Here is an 18523-nt window from a genome sequence, read left to right as displayed (position 1 = left end):
TAGGTTGTCATTTATTACTACATGTGTGCTTCTTTTTGTTTTATTTTTTTGCTGCTTGTTTTTTTGGTTTTGTGGTCGGGCTAACTACAGACATATAGCCTACTACACTACTACATGATTTTCCATTTAGGCACGTTTTAAACCTTTCAAGGTTTTGCCACCTCAAAAAACATGATTGTTAAGGAAAACAATCGCAAAAATGACTTATAATATGTTTAACCATTAGTCACAATACAGTTATGATTATGGTAATGATAGCCTAAGAATTATCAAGTAATGAAACAGGTTTATCTTGTGGGTTAAAAATTATAGGTTTAACTTCATGATGTCTGGACTCTGGAGGATGTCGGTTTTCATGGGTCCTATGCATGTATGTCTGTGACACATTGTAGCCTAATTTTACACAAACTGTTAGAAACTGTCTAGCTTGAAAATCATAATCTAGGCCTACTACAAAATACTATGTTACTACAACAAAGTCTATGCTAACCCTTTTTTGTTATACTGTGACAGGCATTGTGAGTGGAAACTGTTAATACTGCACTCTTATTACTTGTACCATACCATAGATTGTTTAGTTTTTCTGGATACGTTTTGCTGTTTAATTTGTCGCTTGTTAGTACCCAAGCTTGTAACTGTATGTATGAGTGATAGGATAAAGTGTACCTACTCACTAAAGTCGTAAAGTATTTGACAAGCAAGAGCAGTTGAAATGGCTTCTGCTGAAGGCTCTAACTCATTGACACAAGTTCAAAGTGCTTTACAATCAAGGTATGATTTGAAAGTGTTGCTTGGTGGTTCTCGATGTTTTATTTTGTACCATTTCATGTCTCAAATTCACCTAATGTTGCATTAGTAACTGAACTTTGCTGCACATCTCCTCAATTGGCTTTGCATACTACAGTACCGGTACATTGAGAATTACTGTTGAAAGATAAAATGATGAAACTGCAGTAGCGGCATTAATTTGGTATGTCTCGTTATGGTAAAATAGCACCAATCAAAATGATTTTGTTTTTGTTTTTTCTTTTACAAATTTAAATAGTTTTTACTCAGGTATGCAGTTGGCATATTTTTAATCAGATTGCTTTGTTTTTTTCTTAGATTTTCGTTTGCATGCACTGATACCTTGCATTTCAGGTTCACAAACATCAAGAATTTGATACTAGATGGAGGTTTAAAATTTTTGTTGACTCTCTTCGTCTGGACCATCGGGTATTACAGCTACAGCCCTTTGTGGTTGTTTTGCGGTAATTTTTTTAGTGTTTGTTAAATTTGTGCGAAGTTTACACATGTTAACCAATGTAACTAAGTTTGAGTGGTATACTTTGAAAACTTCATTAGCCCACATGGCTTATTCCTGTGTAGATTTACAAAGTTTTTCATTTGTAAATACATAAAAATATAAAATAATTTCTGTCATGAATGGTTTGTTACTAAGTCAAATCATTAAATTTGTTAACCTAATTTTTGTTCAGTATGCTTGAATATCACTACTTAAATGTGCTTTCTGACTCAACTGCTTGTACTTTCTTGGTATTGGGTAACGGTTGTGATTCACCAGAGAAAGGTATCAGTTTCTATGCATGTAGGCCTACTATAGTATATATATACACCTTTTTATTGTCAACTGAAAAAACTTTTTTGGTTCTGTTTATATCACATTTGATTGTCTTTGTGCATTATTTACAATGACAATACATTTCACAACAATCAAATAAGATATATAATTATATATATGGTAAATTGATGACTGCTTATCACTCCCCCATACGAAGTATTTCTCCGAACCAATTCTGTAATTCTATTTTTGCAATTTTATAAAAAATAACATTGACTTGCTAAAATAATCTAAAGGTCTTTCACATATTTGAATTTTGTCTACTTTACTGATATTTTTAGGTGTTTGTGTATCAATATTTGTTGGTGAGAAAATAAGAAAAAGAAGAGCTATCGCAGAGGTAGGTTACTTCTTACACTTAATTTGAATCCTGTTTGATATATCAATACGACATCTTTTTTACATTTTTTTAGGGTATAAATGTTGTTAAAAATAAAAAAAAGTTTCCAAATTTCAAAATCATTCACCACACATACATAATTTATATAACACGATTTTTATTGCCCAGATTACAAGGAAAAGTAGCGACGATCCTAAACAGTTTATGGAAACAGTTAAACAGATGTATCAGTTGAATGGAGAACCTCTTCCATCTTGGGTTGGTATTGTTTTTGTTGTGGTTTGATGTATTTTGCCAATTACCACTATCTTGTTGCAGTTGATCATATGGTCTTCGGGTTTTCACTATCACAACAGTGTGTGTTGACTGTTGAGTTGTTCTTTTTATACGTGCTGACTACAAAACTTTTCTGAAACATGATATTTATTACCGTATGATTTATGAACAATGAACATATTAGTTAAAATCTTGTTAAAAAACATTTTTTTTTACTCAAGTACTAGTTTGTCTTTGATTTATTAATGTTGCAAGTTAACAACTGATGTCGGTTCAGAAATGTCAACCCTTTTTGTACTGTATATGAATAGTGCAATTAATACACCTATTGCACCATGCGTTTGCACTGTGCGATAACTCTTGAAAATAACATAGGTTTTCTAGCTATCCTTATTAAATAATGAAAAGCAGAAACAATAAAATATAAGTGGAAAATGCACCACATGCTTTTGATAAAAGTTAATATGCTATTACATCAATGTGTAGATGATAAGAAAACCTTAAAGTGAATATATGATATTTAGAAACCAAACCACTTATCAACATCGAATTCAACGTCTTTGTTTATTTATGGACTTAATTTCCAATGACCTACACCTATATATTTATAGATTCATTATCCTGATATTGAAAAGGCAGAATGGCTCAACAACATAATCCAGCAACTGTGGCCTTTTGTTGCAAACTTTGTCAAGAACTTGGTGATGGAAGATGTAAGTGTCTCTCATTCTAATTCCACTTTCCATGTTTTTCTTGTTAAAAGCTTCTTGGTTCATCATTGTATCAAGCTACTTTTATAATTATCTCACTGCAATAAAAATAGAGTGTTGCTGGTGCAATGTTCGAAATTTTTACAGAGCATAATCATAAAAAAATTGAAAAAATTTTAAACTTGAAATTTAAGTACTTAAATTAAAGGTTTCACAAAAATAGGCAACAAAACAGTAATTAACAATTGAAAGAAAGGTTGATGCAAGACTTAAGCGTTTACGGTTTTCTTTTCAAACTTGATAAGCACGTTTAGTTTTGTGTGCTCAATGCTCATGGTTGGCCAAAGTATCAGTCTATCTTTCGATGAAATGTAATTAAAGATTAACTCAGCAAGCAATAAAGTTTATATCGAAACGTGCTACGCTGATCTTTCGACGTTACTTGAAGCTTGTTTCGCATTCAACAATGTTTGTTGAACATTTTCAACTGTTTCAGTTCCTTCAGAAGTTTTATTTGTTTCTGTTTGTTTAATCAGTCAGTTTTTCTGGCAAAACTCCACAAAAGGAAATATTAATGCAATAATAAAATCTAATTGATTCTTTCTAAAAATTGACTTGAATTATTTGTGACCATTGCCATATCTTTGGTTTAAGGTTCAAGCTTCAATTCAAATGTCTTCTTCGCTGTTATCTGGGTTCACTTTTACTGATGTTACTTTGGGTGATAGAGCACCTAGAGTGACAGGAATTAAGGTCTACGGAAATGATCATACGCGTCGGAATGAAATCGTCATGAACCTTCAAATTGTGTGAGAAATACCTTGCAGTTTATTTCGTACCGTTTTGGCTCATTGTATTTATACCAACCATCCAATCTAATCAGAAATCATTTCAATTCTTCGTGCAAGCCATCTGAAGAAATACTTGTTATCTCTCGCTTTATAAGAAAGTGTCAGTTAAGTTGTTGTTGTTTTTGTTTTGTTTTTAAATTGGAGATGTTTTTTCCACAAAGTTTTCATCTTATCAAATGCTCCAGATGCATTTCAGCGATCACTCTCTGAAGATTGTGATGGGTAAAGAATCTATGTACGGTAATATTTTTCCCAAAGTTCTAATCGCCACGTGAAGTCCAAATAAATATCCATTTACAGTAATTAGATTTGTGTATAAATTACTTATAAATCTGAACTTTAAACTTATCAACTCATTCGACAGTGTTGTCATACAGTTTTGGCAGATTGTTTCCTTTGTTATGCTACAAATATCGAACCAATGATATGTAGGAAGTGTAGGCTATTTCATCTTTAAAGAATAAAGCAAACTTAAAATGAATGTATAATTTAAAAAAGTAGCCACCGCATACTCAAAATTTTAAATCTTTTGTTCAGATATGACAGCGATTGCAACATCGGGGTGTGCGTGAATGGCTTACAAGCTGGCATACGTGACTTACATGTGCAGGGATTGCTCAGGGTTGAGCTATGTCCGCTTATTGAGAGAATGCCACTCATCGGGGCCGTGTCTGCTGCTTTTATCAAAGACCCGGTAAGTACAACCGCAACCTACTTCTGAATACCATGACGCGTTTTACGCGATTAAAACGTCATAATGTTTGTCGTTTCAACATAGCATTGCCAGTCTTGAGCGACAACACCGCAACCAAAATGACGTCAAATTCGATGTGTCCGCACGGCAGCTTACGTTGTGCTGCGTGATGTCGGTTGCCTTTTATTTTGTAGAAATTAGAAGGATTGAGAGGTTTTTGCATCGATGTGACACCGCACACGTTTTAAAGAGTTCTTTAATTGTAATCTTCTTTTGTAACCTTATAACTGAATATATTATTAATATCGTCATGTACAGCACCCAGGAGCATAATTTGCGCTGTGGATTTGACGTTGTATAAATCCTGTTAATATTATTATTTAGAATTTAGATGATACCTTTGCATGTTCAGATTATTAATTTTGACCTGACTCATCTGGCGAACATATTTGACTTGCCTGGCTTCGACTCGTTGCTGCGAGGAGCGATATCTGACGGAATTGGTGCCATGTTTGTACTGCCTGAAAAATATATCGTAAAACTCTTTCCAGATGTTGACATCAGTCTTCTAAGGTTTCCTTTGCCTCAGGTAATTGATCTGGCCGCCATTGCTTTGCTATTTCATACACTGTGAGCGTTATTGTTGATTGTAATTCTTTGCGTGGAACATGACATACACCAAGTCAAAATACGATTGGAGTATTAGCTCTAAATCTCCGTTGTTTTGCTTATTCGTATGCTACAAAGGATTGGTGGAGTCTGCATCTTCTTACCTCGTAAGACATGTCTACTGTGCAATTTTGGAAGGACGTTCTGATACCAATCTCGTTTCTATGGCAATAGCCAAACAAGTTGTGCTTTCACACATGAAGCGTCCGCATTCTGATGTCTAACGTCTGACATAGTATGCTTTAGCTTGTTTTTAGCGAAACTGCTAAACAGATCCCTTCCTTAAAGCTAATTATTGTAGCTACAATTGCATCTTAATAGCACCAATTGCACCGCCTTAGCACCGTACAGCTACAATTGTCGCGATGTAATTTGAGTTTGTGACACACATGAGTTCTTCACCCCAAAACACAAAAAGCACTATAATTTATGTTGACGAAGATTTGGAATGCAGTTTTGCTTTGTGCTTCTACTTTTCCTAAAGTAGCTACCCAACGGTGGTATGTCACATAACTTGTAAGGAGTATGAGTATAAATCTCCGTCTGTCATTAAAAACTAATCGTAATCAAATGTACAAAACTTTTGTGCTTTCCAACTCCAGGGTCTTGTACGCGTTCATGTGCTTGATGCTCAAAATCTTGAAGAAAAAGACAGCAAGGTTATGGGCTTTGGAGGCGGAAGTGACCCTTACGTTTGCGTCAAAAGTACGTTTTAGTTAACGCTATTTCAACACGAAAAAAGTGATTTTTTTTCAGCTAAAATGGATCAATGTTTCCAAGTTCCGTCCCAGACAGCAAATCAGTCGTTTTTTACATCGATATCGTCTTGAATCAACGCAAAAGAACGTCTGATTTGCTGTCTGGAGAGTGACATTTTGTTAACGCATCTCAACCTTGCGGTTTTCTGCATAAAATCTGTTTAATTTGGTTGATGTCTTTCTGTTAAAAAAATTTCACAATCAAAAGCACACATTTCATGGATGTATTGTCCAATGCAGTTATTTATCAACTCCAACGTTTCCCAGCTAGCAACATTTTTTCACATTGATTCAACTTCTCTAGACATTGTAGCGATGAAAAACGTCAACTTTTGCTCACTGAATTTTAAAACTTTTCAAACTTTTTTGATAGAGAGTAGAGGGACTTGCTTGATGAAAAATTTTTATCTAAGGACATAATTTTCTTGTGGTTTTAGTTGATACTTTTTTATGTATTTCTGATGTGTTTTCTTTTTGTTTTTAATGTGGTTCAAAGTTGTGTGTTTTTATTTCCCACGAAGCTTTCGAGAGTTCTTGTGCGAGGTGAGACACGTCTTGGATTGGAATATTTTTATTTTGTTTTCGTCATCACTTGTTCTTCACAGACAATCATCAAGATTATTGTTTTTTTTTTGTTTTTTTTTAATAAAATTTAGCATTTATCTGTTCTGCGTGTACTTGAAGCAATTTTTCGGTTGGCCTGCTTTAAGAGTATGCAGCTTTATTATGTTGGTACAGCATTGAGGTTTAGTCAAAATGTTTAATACATTTTGAGCAAAAGCGTAGGAAAATGATCTTATGGCAAAGTTAAATGGTTGTGGTTATGATTCCAATTTTGAAAATCTTCATTTTGTTTCTGTATCCATCCTTGCTTATTCATCACTGATTTTGTCATTGTTCCTTTGTCGCGATGCACTCGGCGGTAATGTGTTATTTTGTAATGGTATCATATATTACTTCGCAACTAGCATATTCATTGTTCAGTCGATCTCATGTTGGAGAGTTGATGAAATTCTTTTGTGAGTTTTTTTTTTTAACTTTTAACGTGAGAAAATGCAAGTCTTTTGACACCGATACCGGCAGGCCTATGTTGAAATTTTTAATTCCATTGTTTCAATTTGACTTTTTGTCAAAGTTTTCTCATTTAAGTTAAAGTGGCTGTTGGAGTGTTGGTAAATGATTTTTGAAACAATGCATCTTATCAGGATCTATGACTAATGCAGTTAATCCAATACAGATTCATTAAGCTTGATCAATGAAAAACAGATTTCCCAATACTAACATTGTTTTTCAGTTGGTTATCGCAACAAATTCAAAACGAAAATCGTCCAGCATTCCGTCAACCCGGTCTGGAACGAATCATTTGACGCGCTCGTGACCGACATCCAGTCCACGTATGTATGTTTCACTCTATATGATGACGACGGAGCACTGAGACAAGATTTTCTTGGAAGGTGAGGCCTGCCACGTTGAAAAACAGCAAGACTGATCTATTCTCCGAGATAATTTTTATTTGGAAGCTTAGTTCAGAGAGTTTGAACTGCTGATGCAGATCCAGTCACCGACGGTGTGAGATTTTCGCTTGCGTCTATAAAGTTATAGCATTGTTTCTGAATAGTCTTTTTAAATGGGCGTAGCTATTCTTGAAACCGAGCCAATGAAAGATTAACAGAAAGGTCTTTTCTTGCCCATGTTGCTGTGTTAATGTTGCGATACTGGGAATTTGAAAACCTATTAACCTCCCGCCTGTGTCGATCACTGTTGATGTGTTTTAGCGCAAAGGTCCCGGTGAGAGCAATCTTTGAGCAAGGCATCATTGACGAGGTAAGGAACATCAATAGACAGATAGGTGATTGTTGTCAACATCATTCAAATTTGGTTTTGCTCACAATAGTGCGATTGATCTCTATCCTTGTAGCGATTGTTTGCTTGTAACTGTACCAATAATTTTTAAAAAAGGAGTGGAGGAGCGAAACAGTGTGCCAATGTATGCAGTTATATATTAGTTATATGACGCTGGCAATGCAGTGAACAATAAAATACCTTTCGATCGGATTTTTTTTTTTTAGTTGAAGGTCGATGTATGTGAAATGTTCTGTTTCTGAGATATCTAACAATTCAGCAGCGCGCCCCAACAATACATAACATTTTTTTTTTATTTAGAGTATCCCGTTATCCGAAGTGACGAAAGGAAAGCTACATGTCCGCTTGGAATGGTTTGATCTTTCCTCTGATCCTAATGACTTAGACGAGGTGCTTTGGTTCAGTGGACTTTGGTGACTTAGTTTGTTTGTCAGCCAACTTATTGTGGCTTACAAAGATTCAAGATCCTTCACCTATTAACATCTCATTTATTTTGGACAGGCTCTGAACATAAAACCAACTAATGGAATCGTTCACTCTTCTTTCCTGAACATATATGTGGAAAACGCCCTTCGTCTGCCAGTATGTAGAAGCTTTATATCGCTTTGTGATAAGTGAAATTTTTTTAACTGTACGATTTTTTAAGAACTTTCTGTTACACGCAGAATGTCGCGCAAGATGCCTTGAGTCCAAGCCCTCTGTTGAAGATTACCGTCTCTGACAAACCTGCCTTCAGAACAAAGGTTTGGAGTATTTATTTAAATAACTGTGCCATTTAAGCCGGCGTAATTATGCAACTTATAAGGGTAACAGCAGGTATGACATCTTCAAACAAACTTTAGAAAAACCCGAATGTAACACAATCGTAATTTAACATTTAATGACGTTAAATTAATCATGCTGAAACGTCAAACCAGGTTGTACCTCACTCCAACGATCCAGTGTGGGAAGAAAACTTCCGAATTCTTCTTTCTGATCCTCGAGAAGAGGAAGTTTCATTTGAGGTAAACCTACTGGATCGACTTGTTCTCATCTTTTTTTGTCCTTGCTGATAGTTTGATTGAAATTTTACTTAATCCTTGTTTTAATAATTCATGTATTGGCGAATGTTATTACGTTTAACATGATAAACTGCGTTCGGTAAAAGGATTTCATTATTCGGTTTATGTATTGACCATCACAGATACCGCCCTACTATTTCTGAAATCGTTGTGAACGATTTGTGTTAGAAAGAAAGGGAATCCAGTAAAGATTCTTTGTTCTTAACAAGGTTGATACAACAATCTTTACTTTATTTTGTTTTTTGTAAACGGATGTTCGTTTTGGATTCTTCAAGAAATCTATTTCGGTTGATGAACAGTTCAAAATCTGAAATAAGAAATTTTTTTCACTGGATCAAAAATTAGTGTGTAATTTATCTGAATACTTGATGCTAGCTTAAAGACAAACAGACTAAGTTTCAAGCTCTTCGTCGCTTCGACATTGCCCGGTACAAGATAAGACCTGGAACAGTAGGCAAAGCTATAAGGAGAATATCAAGAAATTCCATCGAGAACGGGGTACAAGACTTTGGTTTTCTCGGTGTGCCAACGATTTCTGTTCCTTTTGAATGTTTTTCGAACCTTTTTGTCAAGAAATGGAATGCCGTGGCTAAGTTGCTCTTTCCACTTGCTTGTGAGAATTTCGCCATCTGTAAACTTTCTGTCGCTGTGTTTTGCAATGTATAGCGCAGGAATTCTCAAACATAATAATCTGTCGACCCCTTCAGTAAAGTTTCAATTTCCTCTCGATATTTTATCGAACATTGTTAAACATTATTTGAACATGGACTGAGATCGAATTTCCACTCCACAATCGTCATAGTTTGCTTCAGTTTTGGCCGATTCCCATCTTTGCATTAGAAACTTCTTGACTGACCTCCACTTATCAACCCTATGTCACTTATGTCTCTTGAGAGCTCCTGATGCAATGCAACTTTATATGCCGCTTGAAGGTGTTTGTCAACTTTTCGCTTTATAACTAAGTTCTTTTTTTTTTGAGCCAATGCTTGTTTTTTAGTAATGTGATGACCTGAGAGCACTTGTTGATTTGCTTGTTCAAAGTTTGCATTTTATTTTACTGTTTTTTTCGATTAATTTTGTCCATTTTTGCCTATTGTTTCGTCTTGCTGAAGCATGATTGTGTAGTGCAAAGTACACTTAGTGCATCCTTATCGACAACTGCAAATCTCGTTGGTGTGGCCGTATTTGATTTTACTATAATTTATTGATTGGAAGCCTTCATCACGAGACATGTGGAATGTGGATACTTAAATTTCTCATTTCTTTATATCATGCATTTTTATATGCATAAAAGAGGTGTGCACGAAAGCATGGTTGATGAAGTTGAAAGTGAATAACAATATTAAGCAAGCAAGATTTTAGTGGGTTTGATGATAATATAATTATGTGTGTTTTTATATATAGCGCTGTATCCATCGCAGATCTGCCTTGCTTCTAAACGCTTTACAAAGCAGACAGTATCACTGCAGCCGTGTGGAGGCGCAACCGAGTGCATTTTTACCCGAATCCATTCCATTGCTCAGTACAAAGCAGGAATAAGATTGAGTACTGCTATTAAAAAGCCTTTGGTGTGACCCAACAGGGTATCGAACCTATGACTACCGATTCAGAGGCAGGCACTTTTACTACTAAGTCACCAAACCAAACAATCATCAGGCTACTCCCAATATTGTTACTTTGTTTAATCAAGTTTTGTTTGTAATTATATACAGTGATAAATTTTGATCAAGTAATTTAATTGCCATATGTGTAGGCACAGATGTAGTTTTATTCTGAAAAACTTGAATCTTATCACAACATTTTATTCTAAAATAAATATTAGCAGAGTTGATCTCATTAAAATTTTTGAATTTTCAGATGGAGGATTCTGAAGTTCGTCTTCAGAGCTTGGGTTCGTTTAAGTTCTGCCTTCAAAAGCTTCTGGAAATGGACGATATGACGATAGGCTGCCCTTTCCGCCTGAAAAACTCTGGCCCTAAATCCGAGTTAAACATTCGAATGTCTTTACGGGTAAGATTACATGAGATTTGATGTTACAATAAGGGTTGTGGTGTCGTGCAAAAATTTGACGACTCCGACTCCTCGGTTTACAACTAGCCTACTCTGGACACGTCAAAATCTCTCCGACTCCACAGCCCTGACAGAGCTGTAGAATCTAACGAAAGATATAGCCTACGACGTCGGTTTATAACTGGCCGACTCCGACTCTACAGCCCTGGTTACGGTAGACTATTACTCTCATTATAAATGAAGAAAATATTAGCAATATATATTTTAATATAGCACTGTAGCTATCGAAATTTAACCCCTTGATTAAATTGATTTAACCCCTTGATTAAATTGATGGAAAAACCTAACAATCAAAGGCGAACTAAAAGGAATACTCTTTCATGCCATTTTCCTATTACTTCGCCTTTGATTGTTAGGTTTTTCCATCAATTCTTTGACGTAGCTAGAGTAAAACGTTGTTTCATTTCTTTGCACCTTCATCATTTGATTTTTGTGCTGTTTGCTTTCAGCTTAACTGAAGATGATCTAGCTTTTAGCTGATCGAAATCAATTTTTAGCTACATATGATTGAACTGACTCGTGTGAAAATAAATTTCTTTGCGTTTATAGTTTTTAGCGTCACACCATTGTCTTCTTTCAATCTTTAGTTGCATGGGAAGCCACGTTGTTCAATGCTTTTGTTAGAATATGTCTCGCTTGTTTGCGTGTTGAAACTCGGTGATAAGAAATGCATAGGAAAAGCCCTCAGTAGCAGCGGATGAACTCAAATGCAGCCTAAACACAGCTGCTGCTAGTGATTTCACGCAATTGAAACCTCAGAGAAAAGTACTTATGTTTGCATGCTTGTCATTTTATGCGAGAGAATCCAAGTTCAACCTATTCCTTCACAAATCACCAACTGACCCTTTTGCAGAGTGTTTGCCGTTTGGGTTATTGATCCCACGTAGGCTACGTCTACTCAACGCAAATACAACTACTATTGTGTTTATAAAAATGGATTTTTTATCACTCATTTGATATTTGCCACTCAGGCAGTTTCGGCCAAAGGTTTTACTCACGTACGTTAATGAAGTTCAATAAATCTGGATGCTATAGTCTGGATATACGCTTTTTTGTACCAGTAAAGACATATCATAGTGATTTCAGCTTTTGCAATTGACTCTCTAATAATTAAGCTTCTACGCATTTAAAGACGCATGCTAGAAATTTTGTAACAAATTATCTCACACGAACCGCAGATTCTGAAGCTGAGATCAGTGGCTACCTCAGGTGATCTTACATCCACAAATATTTCGCCTCTGTCAAGCGTCCCTGATGAAGACAGCAAAATAGAAAAGGGTGAGATAAACTGGTCACCTTTCAACGTTTTGTTTTCAGTTATTTTGTGCCCGTAGATCTCAGTGAGATTGCATTGCTCCTCAGTGGAAGTAAATACTGAAGATGTTACTTTTCTTTGAGCATAGATTTTATTTTGACTGTTGTAACTTCAAAAAACACACCTACTTGAACGCCGAAAGCTCCGCGAAGAATGTAGGCCAAATTACTTTTCAGTCTACAGTATCACAGCTAAAAAAGTATGTTTTCCTGAGACAATTCGTTTCGCCGGAGCTTATGCCCATTACAATATGATAGCCTATGGTGGCATATGTAATGCAACCGAAAGTATCAAACGACAATGCAATTACTGAGTTGGCTGCTCCCATAACAAAGTTTGCTGTGTACTTTTTTGCAGAGAAATCACCTTCGAAAGTTCCATCATCGTCAACAAGTGACAGGGACTTCAAAAGTGCTGGTTTTATCAGCTTGAACGTAACCCATCCAACAACAACCCAACCCATAACCGAGGTCTCTTCGAGTGAGTGGTATCTTTGTTGTTAATGATGAGCTCATCAAATTTTTGTTACTTTGGTTAATTGTTAAGTTTGCGAAAATAATATATTTCATCCCATGGAAAGCTGTGGAATAAATTTAAAAGGCCTCGCTTGAGGCTACTAGTACTAGTTAGTAACGTTTTGTTACTTTTTGATGGTAACTGAGTGTTGCGTCTGATTTTGAATACAACACGAGCAGCACGTCACTGAAACTTAAAATAATAGACGTTAAAATAACCACCAACCTTTGATGCTTCACTTAGTTTAATTCATTTTGTCATAACAGCTCCACCTTTAATCTTTTATGTCACGTGACCATGTTTTACCAATGACGCTGCAGAAAGCTTGCCAGAGCCATCCGGGTCTCCCAGGAAGGGGGTTTCCCGAGGGATTGAGAGGTCATCGAGTGTAGCCTCTGTGCTGTCCAGCCCAGCCGCTGTTGAGAACCTGAGAAGACGACTCAACGCCAAGTGAGTGGATGATAGAGATGATTTTATGTCTGACTCAATCACACAGCAACTTTATCAAAAGTGATAAAAAGTTATCCTGCAATTGGATGTGTCCAGAAAGAAGAAGATTTGATCAGCAACCATCTTTAAATAAACTATACAAAAATAAGTGACTTCTTAAAATAGGTGCAATGGTACATATGTTTCCTAAAGTTATTTGTTTATCTTTATCCTGCATTGCGGGAAAGCGGACTTGAGCGCTATGCATCGGTGTACGCCTTCCGACATACACCTGACCCACGCTGCAGCCGACGGCAACTTACTCTACTTATGACTTAAATTTGGTACTATCCATTACTCGAAATCGATCACTGAGTAGAGGCAATTATCGTAAAGTTTCTTGCCCAGAGAAACAACAGCAAGTGCGGGTGGCTGGAGTCGAACATGCAGGCTCTCGACTGCGAGCCCAACGCGCTAACCACTCGGCCACTGCTGCCGATAATTGCTATTATTACGTTTAGCTGTTCATCAAGATTATTTAGCCTACCTTTTATACTCATGTTGGGTTATGGAAACTGGAAGCAGATAAGAATATATATATATATTTTTTTTTACTGACGTTTTGCAAACCTTGGCAATGCGCATCTTCAGAACGAATGACTTTCGATGCAAAATTAAAGCCACCAGATATGTTTAGTTGGGCAACTTCTTGTTTCCTAAATTGGCAAAAGAAATTGAAAACTAACCATTTATAATTGAAGCCATTCCTGTTCTCATATCCATGTTCCTATGTTTTTCAATACTCTGACCACAGGTTGAGCAACGGCATTGGCGATATAGGGGAAAAAGAAAAGATTGGCTCCGGACTTGGAAGGATCAGGATAACATTGAGATACCGGCAACCCACTTTGATTGTCCTCATTGTCAAAGCCGAGTAAGTAATTAACCTTTACCAGATCCTGCTGCAAAAAAATATGCTCTTTCAATATTTTTATGTTGTATAAGCGCATCTATGCAATGTTGCACCGTGGAGTGAGATTTAACGTCTGCAGACGTTGATTCAATGTAAATATGACGGATTTTGCTGTCACTCTGGCAGTCAATTATAAAGAATGCTCGTATTCAAAAAAACAATTTTTCGCGTATTTTTTTGTTCTTTTCTTGAAGCCTAATGACAAAGGTTGATGTTTATGAGTTCGACACCCTGTATAAGTCTTACCACATTATTCATTACTACACCTTACCACATTACTACACCTCACATTACTCTAAATTTCACTCTTGCTTAGCTCTCAGCATAGAGCGAGTGGATTTAGGATAATCTTGAACTCAGGTGCTCTTCCTCTGCACTGAAACTGTCTGTTTTGTACAGTGCTGAGAGTAAAGGGTACCTGCGATGGGTGTAGCGCTGCATAGAAGCGTACACCAGGGTTACTACTTCTTGCTCTTGGTGTTTAGGTTTTGTCTTATTTAAATGGAAAATTCAATCAAAGTCAAACTTGGCTGATTTTGTTTACTTGCTTTGTTTAGAAACTTGATAATATGCGACGAAGATAAAGCGACATCAGATCCTTACGTTCGCGTACACATCGTACCATACAAGAACCAACGCAAGAAGACTAAGGTGATCAAAAACAGTCTCAATCCTGTATTTGACCAAAAGTAAGTTCTATGATTGTTTCCATCTCATGGGACTGAATGGTAGAAATGGCGTCGAAAAACATGTTTTTTTGTTTGAAATAGAAAACTGCTTCTTCTTTCAATGAAAATAAATTAGCTGATTTTTTACTTGCTGTTTGAGAAGTATAACTGCTTTGTAACTAATTTGATTGCCATTTCGTCGGAATGTGAATCCTCGATTCGCCGATCAAATACGGCTTATTAGGAAGTTTTGATTGATGTGTTATTTTGAAAAGGCTGTTTTCTACTGCGACATACTCCGGTGTTTTAAGTATTTGATTTAACATGTAGCCTAAAAAAAACCTTTGAAAATGTGATTTTCTGAATATAATCTTCACATAAAAAAGTTAGTTGTGCGTGCTAGCAACCTTTTCTTCTACAAGTTCAGCGATGTATCTTCCGCATATAGAGCATCGATTTTCATGCAATCTTTCCGCTGCTTTGTTAATCCACAGATTAGAGTTTGAGATACCAGCGAAGCAATTCGGGCGCCAGAAACTAAACGTCACTGTGAAGAATCAGACCGCTTTCTTATCACAAGACAAAGTGTTAATGGGACGAGTTATAATCGATCTGGCAGAACCAGATCTCTCTCAACCGTTCACACAATGGTAGGTTTGTAACGTTCATATCATTAACCTCTCTCCCTAAAGGCAAACTAGGCTACATAGTAGGCTACTACGATTTGGCTTTGTTATTTTGTAGATGTTTTGTGTGTTCACTGCTCACGTTTGCGCTTTAAGTGGCCAAGGAGAAGTGTTTTTGCATTGTGTGTAAGGAAATTGTTAAACATGCAAAACAACCTAACAACGTCAGTGTTCCGATGAAAAAATGTTTTTCTACCGGTGTGGACTAAACCTCAGTGGATTACTTGCCGCTGTATTTTCAGTATCATGTTGGTAGCCAACCTACTGGGGTATAATTCTTACATTTTTTTTGTTTCTTAGACGTTGTAATCCAGATAGCAAAATCTGTCCTGCCAAAATCGCCTGTAGACGTTGAATCAATGAAAAAATGACAGATTTTGCTGTCTGAGAAATAGACTACGTCAGCTGCATTTAAGTCTGTGCTTTGCTTCAGTTGATCAAAATTGTCTATTTCAGGTATACTCTGACGATCCCAGATGGAAAATGACTGTGTGATTGACGATTTGCATGTTATCATCAGATAGCGCCATTCTCTGTTCACAGATTGGCTGTCAACGATTGATAATTTTCTTTTCGCATGACTGCTTGAATTTGCAATTCCGCTTTTTTACTTTTAATTTTTGTAAAAATTATATGTTTTTTAACAAAAGTTCCAATAGGCCTACTGTAATTCGTAGCCTACTACAGGCTACTTAGTTGCAAATTTAGTGTTGCGTTACTGTTTTATTTTTAGAAATAGGTTATGTTTTATTGCTTTTTCGTTTATAGCTGCTATGATTTTACAACGACAAATTTTTTTACCATTAATGCGACGTAGTCGATAAAATGACTGATTGGCGTATATTTCTAGATGTTGTCAATTGGCATCGTTTGTGTTTCTTTAAATTTTAAATGTTGCAGCTCTATTTGTTTAAATATGCAGTGTGTAGGCTAATTTCGTTTTTCTTTACGCCTAGTGTCCTGCTAACTGCAAAGTTGAACCAAGGCACATCAGTTTAATCAATCCATTGCAAGATTTGATACCGTTTGAGGCTTTTTTATGGCTTCTTCAGTAGGTTCTTATGTAAATAGAATCAAAATGGAAGATTTAATTTCGATAGCTGTTGTGTTGTATTTAAGTAAGCACTCGATGACTTGTTTTGACAAGGAGAAAGACTGACGACGGTACGGTGGGCTACCACATTTTTGAATTGTTTGAAATAAATGCTGTGAATTGAAAAACATATTTAACTGCACAGCCCTAGGCCATTGATTTTAGTACAACTTGTGTTCCATGCAATGTTTAGTTCACATGGAAACTACTTTGTGACACTTTGTAAGTTAAAGTAAACCCCATTCAGTGTTTAAAACAATGAAAACTATTAATACTACAAAAAGTGCTCAATGCTAAGCAAAAAAGCAAAGCAGAGCGAATTAAATCAAATATAGTTATTAGGCCTAAGCCTACTATCTGAACCTTTAACATTTTTCTGTTTGAATAAGGTCCTTCTGATGATCCTTATTTAGGTGAAACAGGCTGTTAAGGGTTCAGATAGTAATAACTAGCCTATATTTGATTCCATTCAGTGTTTAAATATTTGCAGTTTAATAATTTGTTGCAATTGCCCACATTTCTTCATCAGGCGAAAGATACTTTCTTGTAAGCTAGTAGCCTACGAAACAGCAATGGTCTATTTTCAGGAGTTTGCTTTCACTTATTTCGAGATCACAGATCAGACTTGCTTTATTAGTTGAACGCCTGGGAACTTGTTGAGCGATGACCTACCAACACCGGGAGCCCCCTCTAACACATGCAAACAGGTTCCCAAACGGTTACGGTGGTCAGCAGACAACCCTTACCCCACAGCTTTAACTTGATGACTGTTAAGCAATCTCGTTTTTTTAAAAGAACTGTGACGGCGCTTTTTCATTCCTATTTTTATACTCTGTATATTGAGCTGCATCACTGTTGATTACATAGAGATAGATTGAACTTGTTATTTTTATATTTGTTTGAACATACCTAACATCTCATTGCGTCATTGAGATATGCTGTATGAGGTAGTAGAGCGTGCTAGGCTAGAGTACCGCCTGTACTTTTTTTCACTCAAGTGTTATAAAACGTTCTAACTTGTTGGTGTTTGCAATTTTTTTGATTTTTGGTTTCTAGCCTATTTATATTGCAATATCCTCCTTTCATTTGTTGCTCTCTGTAACACTTTAAAATATTATTGCATATCTTTGAAACCTGTTGTGGTTGTGTCGTTTTAGAAGCAAATTTCAGCATGAACAAATTAAAACTAGCTCACAGATAAATAGTAGCCTAACTAGCTAACTAACTTACCTATAGTATAAGAGATCCTAGATCACCGTGTTAAAATTCTACATCTGTCTTTTGTTGCAACAGGCCACTGTTACAAATCATGGACATTATGCATAAGAATGAAATTTCACCGAAAACGTGTTTTCTGTACCGACGTTAAAGTGGTAGTGCCCTGTGGTAGTGTATACAGGGGCTCCGAGAACGGGGAGGGGTCGGGCAACTTTCCTCCCTAGCATAACATTGTAAAGGAAAAACGAGTAGTTTTTCATTTTTTCACGATTCATATAACCTATCACTGAATCTCAAATCACAAGTAGGCTAGGCTACAAAACTGCAAGTTTTAAATTTACAAAATAAAATAAAATCTAGTTCAATATGTAAAAGGTAGAAATAGAAAAATCACCTAAATTATACACAAAATCGGTATTTATCAGCTACTACTTGGACTCAGACTATCAATTTATACTAGCGATTCTGACTGCTATCAAGCGTAGCAGTAGGGCCACCAGTCAAATTTAAATCTCGCATGTTGACAATTGACATGGCCTGTGTGCATTGGTGCAATGTGTGGTAGCAATGAGAATTTGAAACTGCGTCAAACCAAAGGCCTATTCCTTTGTCAAACTCTAAATATTGCTCAGAGGTATCTTGTAACTTATTTTGTATGACACAGTGATCTTTTTGGCTATGTCACACTGGGAGAAAATTTTCTGAAAATCTG

General features: G+C 36.2%; 1 protein-coding gene across 1 annotated transcript; it reads left to right on the top strand.

The window, feature by feature from the left end:
* Positions 1–528: 528 nt before the first annotated feature.
* LOC145787404 (extended synaptotagmin-2-like) lies at positions 529–17719 on the top strand. The gene is made up of 23 exons (XM_082599144.1): positions 529–771; positions 1141–1250; positions 1903–1961; positions 2130–2219; positions 2849–2950; positions 3602–3756; positions 4336–4492; positions 4905–5081; positions 5764–5866; positions 7214–7373; positions 7695–7743; positions 8083–8172; positions 8284–8364; positions 8448–8525; positions 8700–8786; positions 10701–10853; positions 12092–12191; positions 12586–12708; positions 13065–13194; positions 13988–14107; positions 14704–14835; positions 15309–15464; positions 15957–17719. Exons 1-23 carry the CDS (start codon positions 713–715, stop codon positions 15985–15987), a joined length of 2502 nt encoding a protein of 833 aa, XP_082455270.1. The 5' UTR covers positions 529–712; the 3' UTR covers positions 15988–17719.
* The last annotated feature ends 804 nt before the right edge of the window (positions 17720–18523 follow it).

This window comes from Aplidium turbinatum, chromosome 18, assembly GCF_918807975.1.
Source record: "Aplidium turbinatum chromosome 18, kaAplTurb1.1, whole genome shotgun sequence".
NCBI lineage: Eukaryota > Metazoa > Chordata > Ascidiacea > Aplousobranchia > Polyclinidae > Aplidium > Aplidium turbinatum.
This window is presented reverse-complemented; position numbering and strand designations above follow the sequence as displayed.